This window comes from Mesoplodon bidens (assembly GCF_964165515.1).
Source record: "Mesoplodon bidens genome assembly, chromosome: 9".
In the NCBI taxonomy this organism is placed as follows: domain Eukaryota; kingdom Metazoa; phylum Chordata; class Mammalia; order Artiodactyla; family Ziphiidae; genus Mesoplodon; species Mesoplodon bidens.
In genome coordinates this window covers 13,009,295-13,023,671 of record NC_138166.1, presented here as the reverse complement: position 1 = coordinate 13,023,671, position 14,377 = coordinate 13,009,295, and the positions used below count along the sequence as shown (strand labels likewise).

Here is a 14,377-nt window from a genome sequence, read left to right as displayed (position 1 = left end):
GTAGTTACAATCGCCTTTACAGTTTTTTTTTTTACTGTGTACTGACTTATTTAAGTGATTTTTCAGTCCTTACTATATTTGCCTTTTCCTATTGTGATTTTCCCTTTTCTATAGGTTCTTGTCTATTTTCTATTTAGAGAAGATGCTTTTGTATTTCTTTTAGGGTAAGTTTAGTACTGCTGAATTTTCTTAGTTTTTGCTCATCTGAGAAGTTCTTTGTCTCTCCTTTTATTCTAAATGATAATCTTGGGACTTCCGTGGTGGTCCAGTGGTTAAGACTCTGTGTTTCCACTGCAGGGAGCATGAGGTCTATCCCTGGTCAGGGAACTAAGATCGCACGGCATGGCAAAAAAAAGAAAAAGAAAAGAAAAGAAAAGATAATCTTGCTGGGTAGAGTATCCTAGGTAGAAGGCTTTTCCCTTTCAGGACTTTGAATATATCATGCCACTGACTTCTCGCTTACAAAGTTTTTGCAGAGAAATCAGCTGACAGCCTTATGGGGGGGTTCCCTTGTAAAGGACTCTTTTTCTCTTGCTGTCTTTAGAATCCTCTCTATATTTTTCACTTTAGCCATTTTAATTATGATACAGCTTGTTGTGAGTCTGTTTTTTTTTTTTTTTTTTAAAGAAGATGTTGGGGGTAGGAGTTTATTAATTAATTTATTTATTTTTGCTGTGTTGGGTCTTTGTTTCTGTGCGAGGGCTTTCTCTAGTTGTGGCAGGCGGGGTCCACTCTTCATTGCAGTGCGCAGGCCTCTCACTATCGCGGCCTCTCTTGTTGTGGAGCACAGTCTCCAGATGTGCAGGCTCAGTAGTTGTGGCTCACGGGCCTAGTTGCTCTACAGCATGTGGAATCCTCCCAGCCCAGGGCTCGAACCCGCATCCCCTGCATTAGCAGGCAGACTCTCAACCACTGCGCCACCAGGGAAGCCCTGTGAGTCTGTTTTGACTCATCTTGTTTGGGACCTTCTGCGCTTCCTGTACCTGGATATCTGTTTCCTTCTTTAGTGTTGGGATGTTTCCAGCCATAATTTCTTTAAATACATTTTTGATCCTCCCTTCTTCTTCTGGAACCCCTGTTATGTGTAGCTTGGCATTTATGTCATCCCATAGATCTCACACATTGCTTTCTTTTTTTTTTTTCCATTTGTGTTTCTGTCTGCTATTCTGACTGGGTGATTTCCATTGTTCTGTCTTACAGATCACTTAATTAATTAATTAATTAATTTGTCCGCACCATATGGCTTTAGGATCTTACTTCCCCGACCAGGAATTGAAACCCAAGGGCCATGGCAGTGAAAGTGCTGTGTCCTAACCACTGGACCACCAGGGAATTCCCCACTTATTTGTTCTTTTATGTCATTTATTTGGCTGTTCATTACCTCTAGATTGCTTTTTATCTTGGAAATTGAATTATCTATCTTTGATTGTTTCATCTTTGTAGTTTCTAGTTCCTTGTTACAGTGATCTGCTTTTCCGTCGATAATCTTTCTTAATTCAGTTAGCATTTTTATTACCACCTTTTTGAACTCATGGTCTGGTAGACTGGTGAGCTCTGTTTTATTATCTGTTCTTTCAGGGTATTTCTCTTACTCTTTTAATTGGGAGTAGTTCCTTTGCCTTTTCATTTTACTTAACTTTCTGTCTCAGTGAATTTAGGAGAAACAGTTATCTATCGTGGTCTTGAAGAGGTGTTTTTATGAGGGAGCTTTCTGTGTAGACGTGTATGTCCAGTGTCTTTGGTGCGAGGGCTAGTTTTGATAGGGACACCAGTCATGTCCTTCCTCAAGGTGTGCTGGTTGTTATCACCTTGATAGGGAAGGGGTGTGGTTGATGTTAGGGGATCTAAAACCTGTGACGTGGGATGTCCCCTCTGCTTTTTGGCTCTCATCATCCTGTCAGGTGCAGGGTCTGCTTCCCAGTTGTTGGACTAGAAGCTCTGAGAAGCAGGCTCGATCATGTTCCTTTCCCCTTTAGTGCCTGTCCTGCCCCAAAGGAGCAAGTGAAGCAAGTAAAGCCCCTTCACTCACGGAGAACCTAAGTACCACCTGTGTAGGTGTCTGTGGCTCTGTTCACATGCAGCCCACGTTCGCATCCCTTCCCCTGTTGTATTTGTCCCAGATCTAGTTCAAGCCTTTGGTGTGGAGTGGGCAGGGCTGGAGAGTTCTCTGGGCTGGGACTGGGGTTTCAGGCCTTGTGACTGCAGGCATTGAGGTGGCTGTGCTGCTGCCAGAGATCTAGATTGCCTCGGTGGCTGTCTTCTCCCAAGACCTGTCTGCCCCAGATCCCGTGCTAAGCTGCAATGTGGAGTGTGGTGGGGACTAGAGCATTCACTCTGGTGGAAGATGAACCATGGCATGTTTGCAGCACCACCTGAGCGTGCATTGACCGTAGCCGCCACCCGCCCCACCTGGATCACATCCCAGGCTCCCCCACCCGGCCCTACCTCCTGTCTGTGCGTAGCTAGACCAGGTGTTTTCCCAGGGCCCGGTTGGCTGAGATCTTGTACCAAGCTGTGGTGTGGTAGGGCTGAGGTGTTTGCCTCGTCCGGATTAGGGGGTGTGGCAAGGCAGCAGCCTCCAGTGCAAGGCTCTCTCTGTCCTGACTCTTGGCAAGCCATCATGTGCGTGCTCCTTTTGAGTAGAGTCTAGGCATCTCCAGCCCTTCATCTGTCCCAGGGACCTCCCAGCAGCCAAGGGGGGTTGTCCTCCTCTGTGAAGGACCTTGGGACTCTGATTCCCAGATTGTGGCCTGTCCTGCTTGCTCCCCAGGGTGCGTGAGTGCCTGTGTGGACCTTTTCTTCCTCTCAGATCCCTCTCACAGGTGGGAGTCTCAACCCTATGCCTTTTTCTGTCCTACCCAGTTACGTGGAGATCTTTCTTGCAGCTTCGGTGATATAGGAGTTCTTTTGCCAGTTTCCACTTAGTTTTCTGTGAGAATTGTTCCACCTGTATAGTATTTTTGCTATGTTTTTGCAGGGGGGGTGGTGAGCTACACGTCCTCCTATTCCACCATCTTTATAATAATCCAGCTTTATATATCTTTTTCTGTCTTTTCCCTTTTAACTTATTTGTGTCTTCATGTTTTTCATGAGTTTTTTAATAAGCTATCTATAGTCCTTTTTTTAATCTAGTTTTATAATCTCTGCATCATATTTAGGCTGTTTAGGCAGTTTAGATTTCATTGCATTATTGATGTGATTATATTTAATGCTACCATCTAGCTATTTATATTCCGTTTGTATCATATTTTCATTGCTTCTCATTTTCTCTTCTTTCTTTTGGAGTGTTCTTCATGACAACGGTTTACCTCATTTGTTGGCTTATTAGCTGTAAAGCTGTTTGTGTTATGTTTATTTGTTACTTTAAGTTTTTATAATAAACATCTTTAAATTATCAAAGTTTATTTTCCATGTATTCTAAGAGGAAACTCCTTTTGGTCATGATGTATTATTATTTTTATATATTACTAGATCCTATTTACTAAAATTTGGTGAGGATTTTTGCATCTGTGCTTTTACGGGAGATGGTTCTGTAGTTTTGCATGTTTGCTAATGTCTTTGTTTTTTTAGTAGGTAATCAGATTTGCTAATATTTTGAGAATTTCTGTGTCTATGCTCTTGAGAGAGAATGTTTGTAGCTGTTTTTTTTTTTTGATCCAGTTTTGAGAAGTGTTCCTTCTTCCATTGTGTAGTATTGGATTGCTTCTTTTTTCCATGATAGTGAGACCATCTGAGTTTGTAGATTTCTACTTCAGAATGTTTTGAATTACAAATTCAATTTCTTTAATAGTTATATTTTCAGATCATCTTGTATGAGTTCTGATAATTTCTTCGAAGTTGTAGAGTTATTCAAAGTATTCCATTATACTTTTAATGCTGTGAGTTCTGTAGTGGTATCATGTTTTTCACTCCTGTAATTGGTAATTTGTCTCCTATGCTTTTTTTCTTTCTTGGTGTTTCTGGGGGTTTATTAATTTTATTGATACTTGTGAAGAGTCTACTTTTGGTTTGATTGGTTTTCTGTTATTTTTGTTTTCAATTTCATTGATTTTCTGATATCTTTTTTAGTCCCTTTCTTCAGCTTGTTTTGGGTTTATTTTGCTTTTTTTCTAGTTTCTTGAGGCAATAGCTTGCATTATTGAGACCTTTTTTTCCCTAATAACACATCTTTTTCTAAGAACGCATCTAGTGTTATTAAATTTCTTCCAACTCCTGCCTTGGTTGAATCCCACAGATTTCGATGTTGTTTTTTCATCTTCGTTCAGTTCAATATTTCTAAAAAAATTTCCTTTGAGATCTTTTGTGATCCACTGATTATTTGGAAATGCGTTGTTTAATTTTGAAATGTTTAGAAAATTTATAGGTATTTTTCTATTGCTGACTCTTAGTTTGATTCTATTGTGATCAATTGAATTGTATGATTTCATTTCTTGTAAATGTAAGATGTTTGTTTTGTGACCTAGGACATCCTCTGTCTTGGTTAATGTTCCATGTGTAGTTAAACAGAATGTATATTCTGTTTTTGTTGGGTGGACAACTAGTTTCCCTTGTTTTATGGTGGTCATTTTTTCTATTCCTTGTTGATTTTATCTAGTGCTTCTCAGTTGTTGAGGGAGGGGTATTGACTCTTACTTCTGGTTAGATAATGTTTGGAAGGTAGGCACTAAATATAGCATCTGAAGTATCTTCCTGGAGGGGAAAAAGGTTAGTTTTATATAAATCCATGTTTTAAAAGTATAATGTCATAGCAACAGCACCATGGTTAGAAAGTGAAGGGAAGGGGGAAAAAAAAACAAAACCCAACTGCCCAAAGGAAAGAGAAAATACACTGTCTTCTTCTTTTTTTCTGTATTTATCTATGGCCCTGGGCAATTTTTTTGTGCTCACTGGAAAAAAGAGTAAGACTTAGGAAAGGAAAACGAATCCCCTTTTTTAATAGTAAGGCTTTTCCCCCACCCTAAAGTGAGAGCCAGAAAAAAAAATAAGGCTTTTGATGCTAAATTTTCACAAAGCTTTGAAGAACAAGCTCAGCATGCCCTGAGACTTTGGGCTTGAAGTATAAAGATTTCACTCAAAGGTGTTTACTTAAGCCTGAGGCTTATTTTGTGCATAGTTTAAGCAGTAGTATCAACTAAGGATTGGTTAGAAAAGTACAAATTTTACCTTTATGTTTTTTTTTTTTTTGTAATACTGAACTCCTAAAGATTATGTTTTTCAAGGCCCTTTTCCCTTCCTCCCTCCATTAAAAAAAGGGGGGGGGTTAGTAACTAATACCCCATTTATGAAAATAAGAAACTACTTATATGCTTTTGGTGGTTTACAAAACTGTTCTTCATGCATATTATCTCATTTGATCCATACAACCCTCTGTGATTTGTAACACAGGTTTTTTATTCTTTACTTATGGAATCTCAGAAAGGTTAAGTGATTTTTCTCAGGTCATAAAATTGAGTACAATAAAGTTCAGGTATTCTCATTCCTAACTCAGCCTTCTTTCTGTGATATTCTGCCTTTGAAAGGATATACCTGTTTTCTTGAATAGAATTGACTTTAAGTAAATGATATTTTTATTGATTTTATAAGTGCTCCAGTAATCACGTACTATTATATATATATATTTTTTTTTTTTTTTTTTTTTTTCTTTTTGCGGTATGCGGGCCTCTCACTGTTGTGGCCTCTCCCGTTGCGGAGCACAGGCTCCGGACGCGCAGGCCCAGCGGCCATGGCTCACGGGCCCAGCCGCTCCGCGGCATGTGGGATCCTCCCAGACCGGGGCACGAACCCGTATCCCCTGCATCGGCAGGCGGACTCTCAACCACTGCGCCACCAGGGAGGCCCTATTATATTTTACATAAGGATAAATTTCAAAGATTATTAGAAAGCTTTAATAGATTTTCAAACGTTGACTTAATCCTGAATTTTCTCTTACACGAACTTGTTTTTTAATGTCCGTTTGATTAGTTACCCACTGATAACTATAAATTCTTTATATGTTTTTAATGGTAATACCTTTATGTGTTTAATTTACTTCAAATTATTTTTATTCTTTTTCTGATTTTATTTTTATTTTTTCATTAGAAGACGTTAGAAAATGTATATATTAGTAGTTGTGAAATTTGTCTTATAGTTTGTTTGGTTAAGGAATTATTTTCCCCCTTAGTGGGAATAAGTATTTTATATTGTTTAAATTTTTTTCTGATTGGTTTTATATATTGTGAGATGCTTTTTAAAAATAATTTTTCCTATTTGTTCAGTTATATTTTGGTTATTATATATTAAAATCTTACCCCTTTCTTGGGTTTTTGACTTATACTTTTTCCTCTAACTTTATGTGTTTTCTAAGGTTTCTTTAGTGAAACAGTTTTTTTTTTTTTTTTTATGAGTGGGGAGGGGAATTTTTAAAATAACCCTATCTTAGACTTAGCCATTTGTTACAAATAACAAATAAGTATTCTGTGATGATGATGATGTTGTTTTTATGATGATGGTGATGATGATACCTTCAGTAACTGGACACTTAGATCTCATTGATTGGGTGAATTAATTTTATCAGTATTGTAACCCTGCGGCATCCATGTTGTTTGGTGATGTTTTGTGGTGGTGGTTTGTTTTGTCTTCATTTACATTTGTTATTGAGCTCATATTGTCTAGGAACTGTGTTTTTATAAAACATATGATAAGGTGGCAAGGAAGATTGGTGTTGCAGAACAAGTTAAAATGTAGTCGTTGTGATAAGCCCTGATCTTACATATTATTTATTTTGATTTAAGGTAAACTTTTTGTTGAATGGATTCTACAGTGACAGCTTTGCTCTCCAGATTATTATTCATCAGTTTGCCAGATAACCCTTTATAAATCACAGACTTACATTTTGCTATTTGCTTTTGTAAAAGACAGGCTTTAGTCTGAAGTTTCTAAATAGTCAGGGCTGTGTAGAAAAATCAGATGTGGAGCTTTTAGATAATATAATTGTATGACTGTATTCTGGAAATGGCCTTAGGAAGTAATGTATGAATAAATAACTAAAAATGAACAAACAAACAGACTGGGAAAATACTCATAGCAAATATGATAGGTAAACAGTGAATATTATCCTATAATTAATGCAAAGTGATATAAAAATGATAGGGAGTAAAAATGATGTAGAGATTCTCAAAAGGAGATACAGATAGTAAAGGTTATTCAACCTCATCATTTAAAAATTCATGTCAGACCCTCAATAAGAACATACTTCTTCGAGCAGTATATAAAATATTCAATACAGGAATAACATCCAGTGCTATCTATGGTTAAATAACTCCCATAGATTATTAGGAAAATGTTTAAAGTAGTAGAGTCATTTTGAAAAGTAGTTTGATGATTTGTATCAATAAGCTTAAAATTGTTACTTTGATCTGGTAATTCTGCTTTGTTTCCCAAGGAAATAATTATAGATATCTAATATTCTTATATGTATTTATGATAAATAATTATTCCATTTAGGCAGGTGGTTAAGTAATTTTTGTTCATTTATTTGATGAAATACTGTTAAAAACATATTTATAAGTACTATCATAGTATGGGTGAATGCTTATAACATTGTTAATAAAGAAGACATTGTAAATAAGTATAATTACAGATAAAAACATAAACAAAATAACTCGTGGGTAGTTTAAAAAGTAGGGTAAGAATTTAAAGGAATATAGTAGTTACAAACAAGATTTTGAGTATTTTAGGAATATCTGAAGGTTGCTTGAAATTTCTCTGAGGCACTTATCTGCATTGTGCTCTTTGCAAAGTCGGTGTGTAGGAGGGAGTCACTTTCTTCAGTGTAGCCAGCTGCCCAGTCCCTGTATGTCAATTTTTGCTTTTTCTGCTCTTTCTCACATAAATATCTAGGGGGAGGATATATGCTGTTTTGGTACTACTTGAGAATTTGAAGATTCACAAATTTGTCAGACATATTCACATATATTCCAATAATCCACTTGGCAGTTGTTGCCTCTGTGTTGTGGGTTATATAATTTCCCTTCTTTGAAGTATTTTTCTGATTTTCAAAAATGAGCATGATATTTCTAAAAGGAAAAGAAAAGCCTTTATTCAGTTACCAGTTAATAATCCTAGCATGAAACTCTTTTTCATTAGACAGTGTATTCTGTTTTTCCTACAGTGGCTCATATGCCATTAATCCCATCTAGCGTTTGTACTTCTTATCTCTAGAAGATCGATTTGTGCCTTACTTTATTACCCATGTCTTTACTAACATGTTTCGTCTTTTCTGTTTTGAACACGTGAAATACAGTTATAACTCTTGTAGTGTCCTTGTTTATAATACTATAATCTGTGCCATTGGCTCATACTTATTTAATATTTAATGGAAAAATATAAAAATGCAGAAACATTTTTAACATGTATAAACTACAAATACTACCTACGAACTTTAAGTTTTAGAATATTATAAGCATGTTGTATTGCCTATCTCTATAACTTTTCTAAATGTTGTTATTGTTTGTATGTGTCCCTAAATAATATATTGTTTAATCATACATGTCTTAATATAAATTACCTCTTGCTGTGTGTATTCTTCTGAAACTTGTTCTTCTTCCTTAACATTGTTATTGAGAGATGTCATTATTGATGTGTATACTTGTCATTGTTTTTACTCTTCTGTAGTAGTATTTTGAAGGAATATATTTTTGTTTATCTGTTCTCCAGTTGATGGTCATTTCAGTTATATACAGCTTCGTTTTGTTTTTTACAATGCTTTTATGAACATTCTTGTATACGTCTTCCAATATACAAATATGAGGATTTCTCTGAGTTATGTGCCTAGGAGTGGCATATTTTGGTCATAAGGATATTCATTTGAAATCTTATTAGATTATCCAAATTGATTTCGAAAGTGTTTTCTTCTCATTTACAATGTTTCTCTTTTTATACACACACACACACACACACACACACACACACACCATATACCTAACATACAATATACATACATGTACACATATGTATATTTATATGTATGTATGTATTTACTGTTACAGTTAACATTGTAGAAAATATCTTTCCAAATATATTCACTTTTTTCTTCTTTTTAAATATTACTTATTTTAGAAACAGAATCATTGATTTAGAGGATACAAATTTTTTATTAGCTAGCCACCATATTTTAATTTTTATATTATTATTTTGACTTCCCATGTAGTCTTTAATTTGGCTTTATTTGTTATGAAAGTATGCATGTATAACATATTCAAGTAGTTATCCAAAGTTTATTGTTAAAAATAGCAAGTCCCTGCCCTTTTTTCTGCCCCGTTTACTTTTCCCTAGAGGCCACCATTTTCACCATTTTTGCTGATTCTTCTGATATTTACCTCCATAGCTCTAAATCACCTGCCTGTATTTCCAATTCGTAATTTTTAACTTCTTTGGCTTCCCACTTTGAAGTATGAAGATTTAGCCTCCTTCATTTCTTCCAACTTCCAGCACCATCCCAAATTCACACCTGTACTCTTCCCTCATCTCTTTTATCCCAAATAAATAATGTAGTGCTAACATTATTGTGAAAAGTAAATGCATAGCTGAGTCACTTAGCACACTATAATTACTCTTCTTTTTTTTTTTTTCTAAATAGAGGAGGATGCTAGTAAAGGAAGAGGCAGTGAGGATTTTGAAATCTTAGGGGGAATTTGTATCACAAAGGAGGATTTGTGGAAGGAGATAACATTAATCAACAGGAAGCCGTAGATTCCATGAATCGGAGAGGAATATGATGAGAACGTTTATTCTGGAAGCCATGTGTAGTAACAACTAGAACATTGAAAGCCTATGAAAATGACTGGCATGTAATTTTTAAATTTAATTTAATTAATTTATTTTATTTTTAATAAATGTATTTATTTATTTTTGGCTGGATTGGGTCTTCGTTGCTGCCCACGGGCTTTTCTCTAGTTGCGGCGAGCTGGGGCTACTCTTCGTTGCGGTGCATGGGCTTCTCATTGCAGTGGCTTCTCTTGTTGCGGAGCACAGGCTCTAGGCGTGCGGGCTTCAGTAGCTGTGGCACACGGGCTTAGTTGCTCCGCAGCATGTGGGATCTTCCCGGACTGGGGCTCGAACCCATGTCCACTGCATTGGCAGGCGATTCTCAACCACTGCACAACCAGGGAAGCCCATGTATTTTAGTTATAAATAATTTTGATGCCATTGAGGTTTAGTTTGAAGACTAAAGGACAAAAAAAGAGCAATCCTAGGAAGTAATGCAGTAATCAATCACTGAGATCAAATGACTGCTTGGGGCAAAGTGTAAGAAGTTTATTCTAAACTTTTAGTAATTTGAGACCAGGACAGTGAAAGTGGGGGAAATCAGAATTTATTTTTTAGTATCTTAAATTTCAAAACGGAGTACATTTGACAAAAAAAAAAAATTGTTTATCTTACCCATTCTCTTGAAAAATTTTTTTAATTTTTAAATTTAATTGTATTAAACATTTTATTGGAGTATAGTTGATTTAGAGTGGTTCAGGTGTACAGTATAGTGATTCAGTTATACACATACATATATATATATATATATATATTCTTTTTCAGATTCTTTTCCATTATAGGTTATTACAAGATATTGAATGTAGTTTCCTGCACTATACAGTAGCATCTTTTTATCTACTTTATATACAGTAGTGTGTATCTGTTAATCCCAAATTCCTAATTTATCCCCCCACTTTTCCCTTTGGTAACCATAAGTTTGTTTTCTATGTCTGTGAGTCTATGTTTGTTTTGGAAATAAGTTCATTTGTATCTTTTTTTAAGATTCCACATATAAGTGGTACCATGTGATATTTGTCTTTCTCTGTGTGACTTACTTCACTTAGTATGATAATCTCTAGGTCCATCCATGTTACTGCAAATGGCATTATTTCTTTTTTATGGCTGGAATTGTTTATATATACCACATCTTCTTTATCCATTCATCTGTTGGACGTTTAGATTGCTTCCATGACTTGGCTATTGTAAATAGTGCTTCTCTGAACATTGGGGTGCATCTGTCTTTTAGAATTAGAGTTTTTTCCGGATATATGCCCAGGAGTGGGATTGCTGGGTCATATGGTGAATCTGTTTTTAGCTTTTTAAGTAATATCCATACGGTTCTTCATAGTGGCTGCACCAATTTACAGGGTGAACATAGCATTTACTCATTGATCATTACCACAGCTTAGGTTAAACATAATTTTCTCAAAATTTTCTGAAAAGTAAAATTTAAAAATCAGATTAAAAAGATTTTCTCTGGATTATAATCCACCCTACATTTACATGATAGATTGGTGTATAAAGTACTTTGGTATTCATGAATTTATTTTGATTCTGATAATAAGAGTTAGGTAGGGTGCGAATTATAAATTATTGTCGTTTTACAGATGAAAAAAATTGAGACTCAGTGAGTATATCACATGATTATGATCACCTAGTGAGTAAATTATGAGGCTGAATGTAAACTCAAATGATTTAAAGGCATTTTCAGTACTCTTTCCACTGTAGAAAGCTGTAAGTCCCTTTAGATAGACACATTTAAAAATGCTTATGGTTGAAGGACAGTTGGCAATAACCACTGTTAGGTGCCCTTTATATTGTTTCTTCTGTCCTCTAGTGTAGAACTAACTATACTGTGTGCAGTCAGCAGATATTTGAGTGCTAAGTGGTTAGTTAGCATTGTACTGGATGCTTTAATGTAGTTTCACCTAGGCAGTGCGTTGTGACCCAGCTGAAGAAAAATATAACAATGTGTAAGTGCTAGGGATATAGTTTAAGACTTAAAATTTAAAAATTCTAATTAGAGAATATAGTGAAAAACACACTTGATATTCTGTTGAATAACTGGAAAACAGTCATCTTCTATCTAAATCATTTTTGTTTTTTAGAAACAATTTTTCTTGTTAAAATAGAAAATACGTATTTTAGAACTGTGTCTAAGATGCATAATGAAGCCTTGACCTTCATTTGTAGCATTTTAGTTACCTCAGATATGTGTAAGATTAAGCCAATAAATAAATAAATTTCTCAAAATCTAAATGTGCAGAGACAACTGTTGTTAACTTCTTGGTGGATACCTTTTCACACTTCTTGCTCTGTGTATATAATTCTCTAAGTAGAATATATATAATTCTATGAATAGAGTTATAATTCTGTAAACTAAATTCTATAATTCTACTTATAGAAAATAAAGTTTATGGAATTATATAGTATATAATCATATTTTATATGTAATTATATAAATGGAGTTAAGTTCTTTGTGTAATTTTTTTCATTCAGTCATATGAAAATCCTCCAATGGAAGTAAGTAAGTTAGGTCTATTGTGTGATCATGTAAAGTGGTAGCGTGCTAAAGTTTTTTCATAATTAATTTATCATTGTCCAAGTGGTGGACATTTGTTTCAAAAGTTCTGTTATTATAGAATAATTTTTAAAACTGTCCTGCAACTTGAGAAATTTCTAAGATCATCAGGATCTTTATTTATATTAAATTTGGCACACTTTTTTGGTAACTTGTTGACATTACTTTGAATTTATAATAATCATAATTCTACTCTTGCTTTACCAACTCTGTAATGTTTGGAACTTTTTGCTCCAGAGTAAAGTTACTTATTAAGTAGAAAATGTTTGGGTAACTATGTTTTTTGAAATACAGATTTTGAAAGGGAATAGTGTTCAACAGCAATTCTATAATATTTCAAAGAAGTTAGACATGATGTTTTGATACCTTGATATTTATTCAATATTGAAATATTTAAATGTGTGTATTTTTTTAATAGATTATCTTTCTCAAGGAATAGATCTTTCTGGAATAGAAGTAATAGAAAATGATCTACTTTTTGTTGCAAGAGCTCGACTTGAAGTGGAAAATCAAGCTAAGCGTCTCCTGGAGCAGGGTGTGGAGACTCAGGTAATACAAATAATGTCACTTTTTTAATGCGAAAAATGTGTCATAATACAGATGAACATTTGATTTTGTGTTGAAAAAAGTAATGTATATCCTTATTTTATCACTGAAGAACTATGTCTACAATTTGAATCGGAGAGTAGGGCATAAAATAAGTACAAGGAAGATTTTAAAAATATATATTTTCTTAATTCTACTGAAAATGGATTCTAAGATTTCTAATGTATAATGTATCTAATATGAAATATATTTTAATATAATGTGTATATGTAGATAGATAGTTAACAGATCTTGCGTAGGCTTCCTTTGTCCAAGTCACTGGTACTCATTTAAGCTTTTCAGCAACCCGGTAAGGATGGTATTACTGCTGTTTCCATTTTACAAATGGGGAAACTGAGAGCTTAAATAATTGGTCGAAGATCACACATCCAGTAAATGATGTGGTCTGGCAAACATTAAGTACTCTAACCCCAGAACCTTGCACCCTGAATAATCATTGTGCCAGAATTTTTTTTTTAGAGATTGACTTGAGATTTCTCCTAAGATATCACTTTCCTGATGCTTAATTTTCTGAATTACAAGAAACCTAGAGGTGTTGATGTAGTAGAATCAACAAATTAGATATAAATCTCAGTTTTTCTACATTTGTATTGCACCCAGATATTTTCTCCATTTGTACTGGACCCAAATACCATTATTAGTATCCATTTTAAAATTCATATTCTTTAAACCAGGAATTTCATTTTGTGCATTTGTATTGGACAAAAAGGATTTTATAAATATTCAGTTCTTTAAGTAGTCTCTGAATCAGGAAGGTATTTATTTGACTTCCAGTACTTAACTGTTGTAATTAAAAATAACTGAATGTCAGTTACTGTTTTGAATGAATTTTTAAAGTTGATTATCATATATATAATGAAAAGTGAACAAATTATAGACATACATGTAGAATGAAATACGGCAGTGTGAACACACCTGTGAAATTAAAACCCAGGTCAAGAAATAGGACGTTACCAGCATTCCTGGAGTCTCTTCACTCCCTCTCATAATCACTCCTCTCTCCTTCTTTCCCAAAGGTAGCTTTTATTCTAATGCTAGAGTTTAGTTTTATCTGCTGCCAATCATGTTTTAACTCACAGTCTCACTGTGAAGATAAAATGCTTATACTGTTTAAAAATAAGATACTTGTCTACACTGAATAATAGAGGATACTTTATTCTCAAAGAAATATTTAAGGAATTCCAAGTCAATTTTCAATTAACATGAATATTTCTATAGAAAATGGCTTTAGCCCAGCTCATTTAGTTGCAGAAAGGAAACCAGTAACATTTCAGAAAGTGCAGTATCACAAGATTTTTGTATTTGTCTAATGTTCCTATTATCACTACATTAGAGATTTAAAACTTTATAAATACTGTTTAGTATTTTTTACCTGTGAAGTTTTTATTGCTATGTATATATATG

The 14,377-nt window shown here is 34.6% G+C and overlaps 1 protein-coding gene across 1 annotated transcript in view; it reads left to right on the top strand.

The window, feature by feature from the left end:
- Positions 1-14,377, top strand: part of COG5 (component of oligomeric golgi complex 5) — a 277,137-nt gene that overhangs the window by 114,939 nt on the left and 147,821 nt on the right. Inside the window, exon 7 of the mRNA XM_081244423.1 lies at positions 12,786-12,916. Coding sequence (XP_081100549.1) covers positions 12,786-12,916 — 131 coding nt within the window. The remainder of the gene's footprint in view (positions 1-12,785; positions 12,917-14,377) is intronic.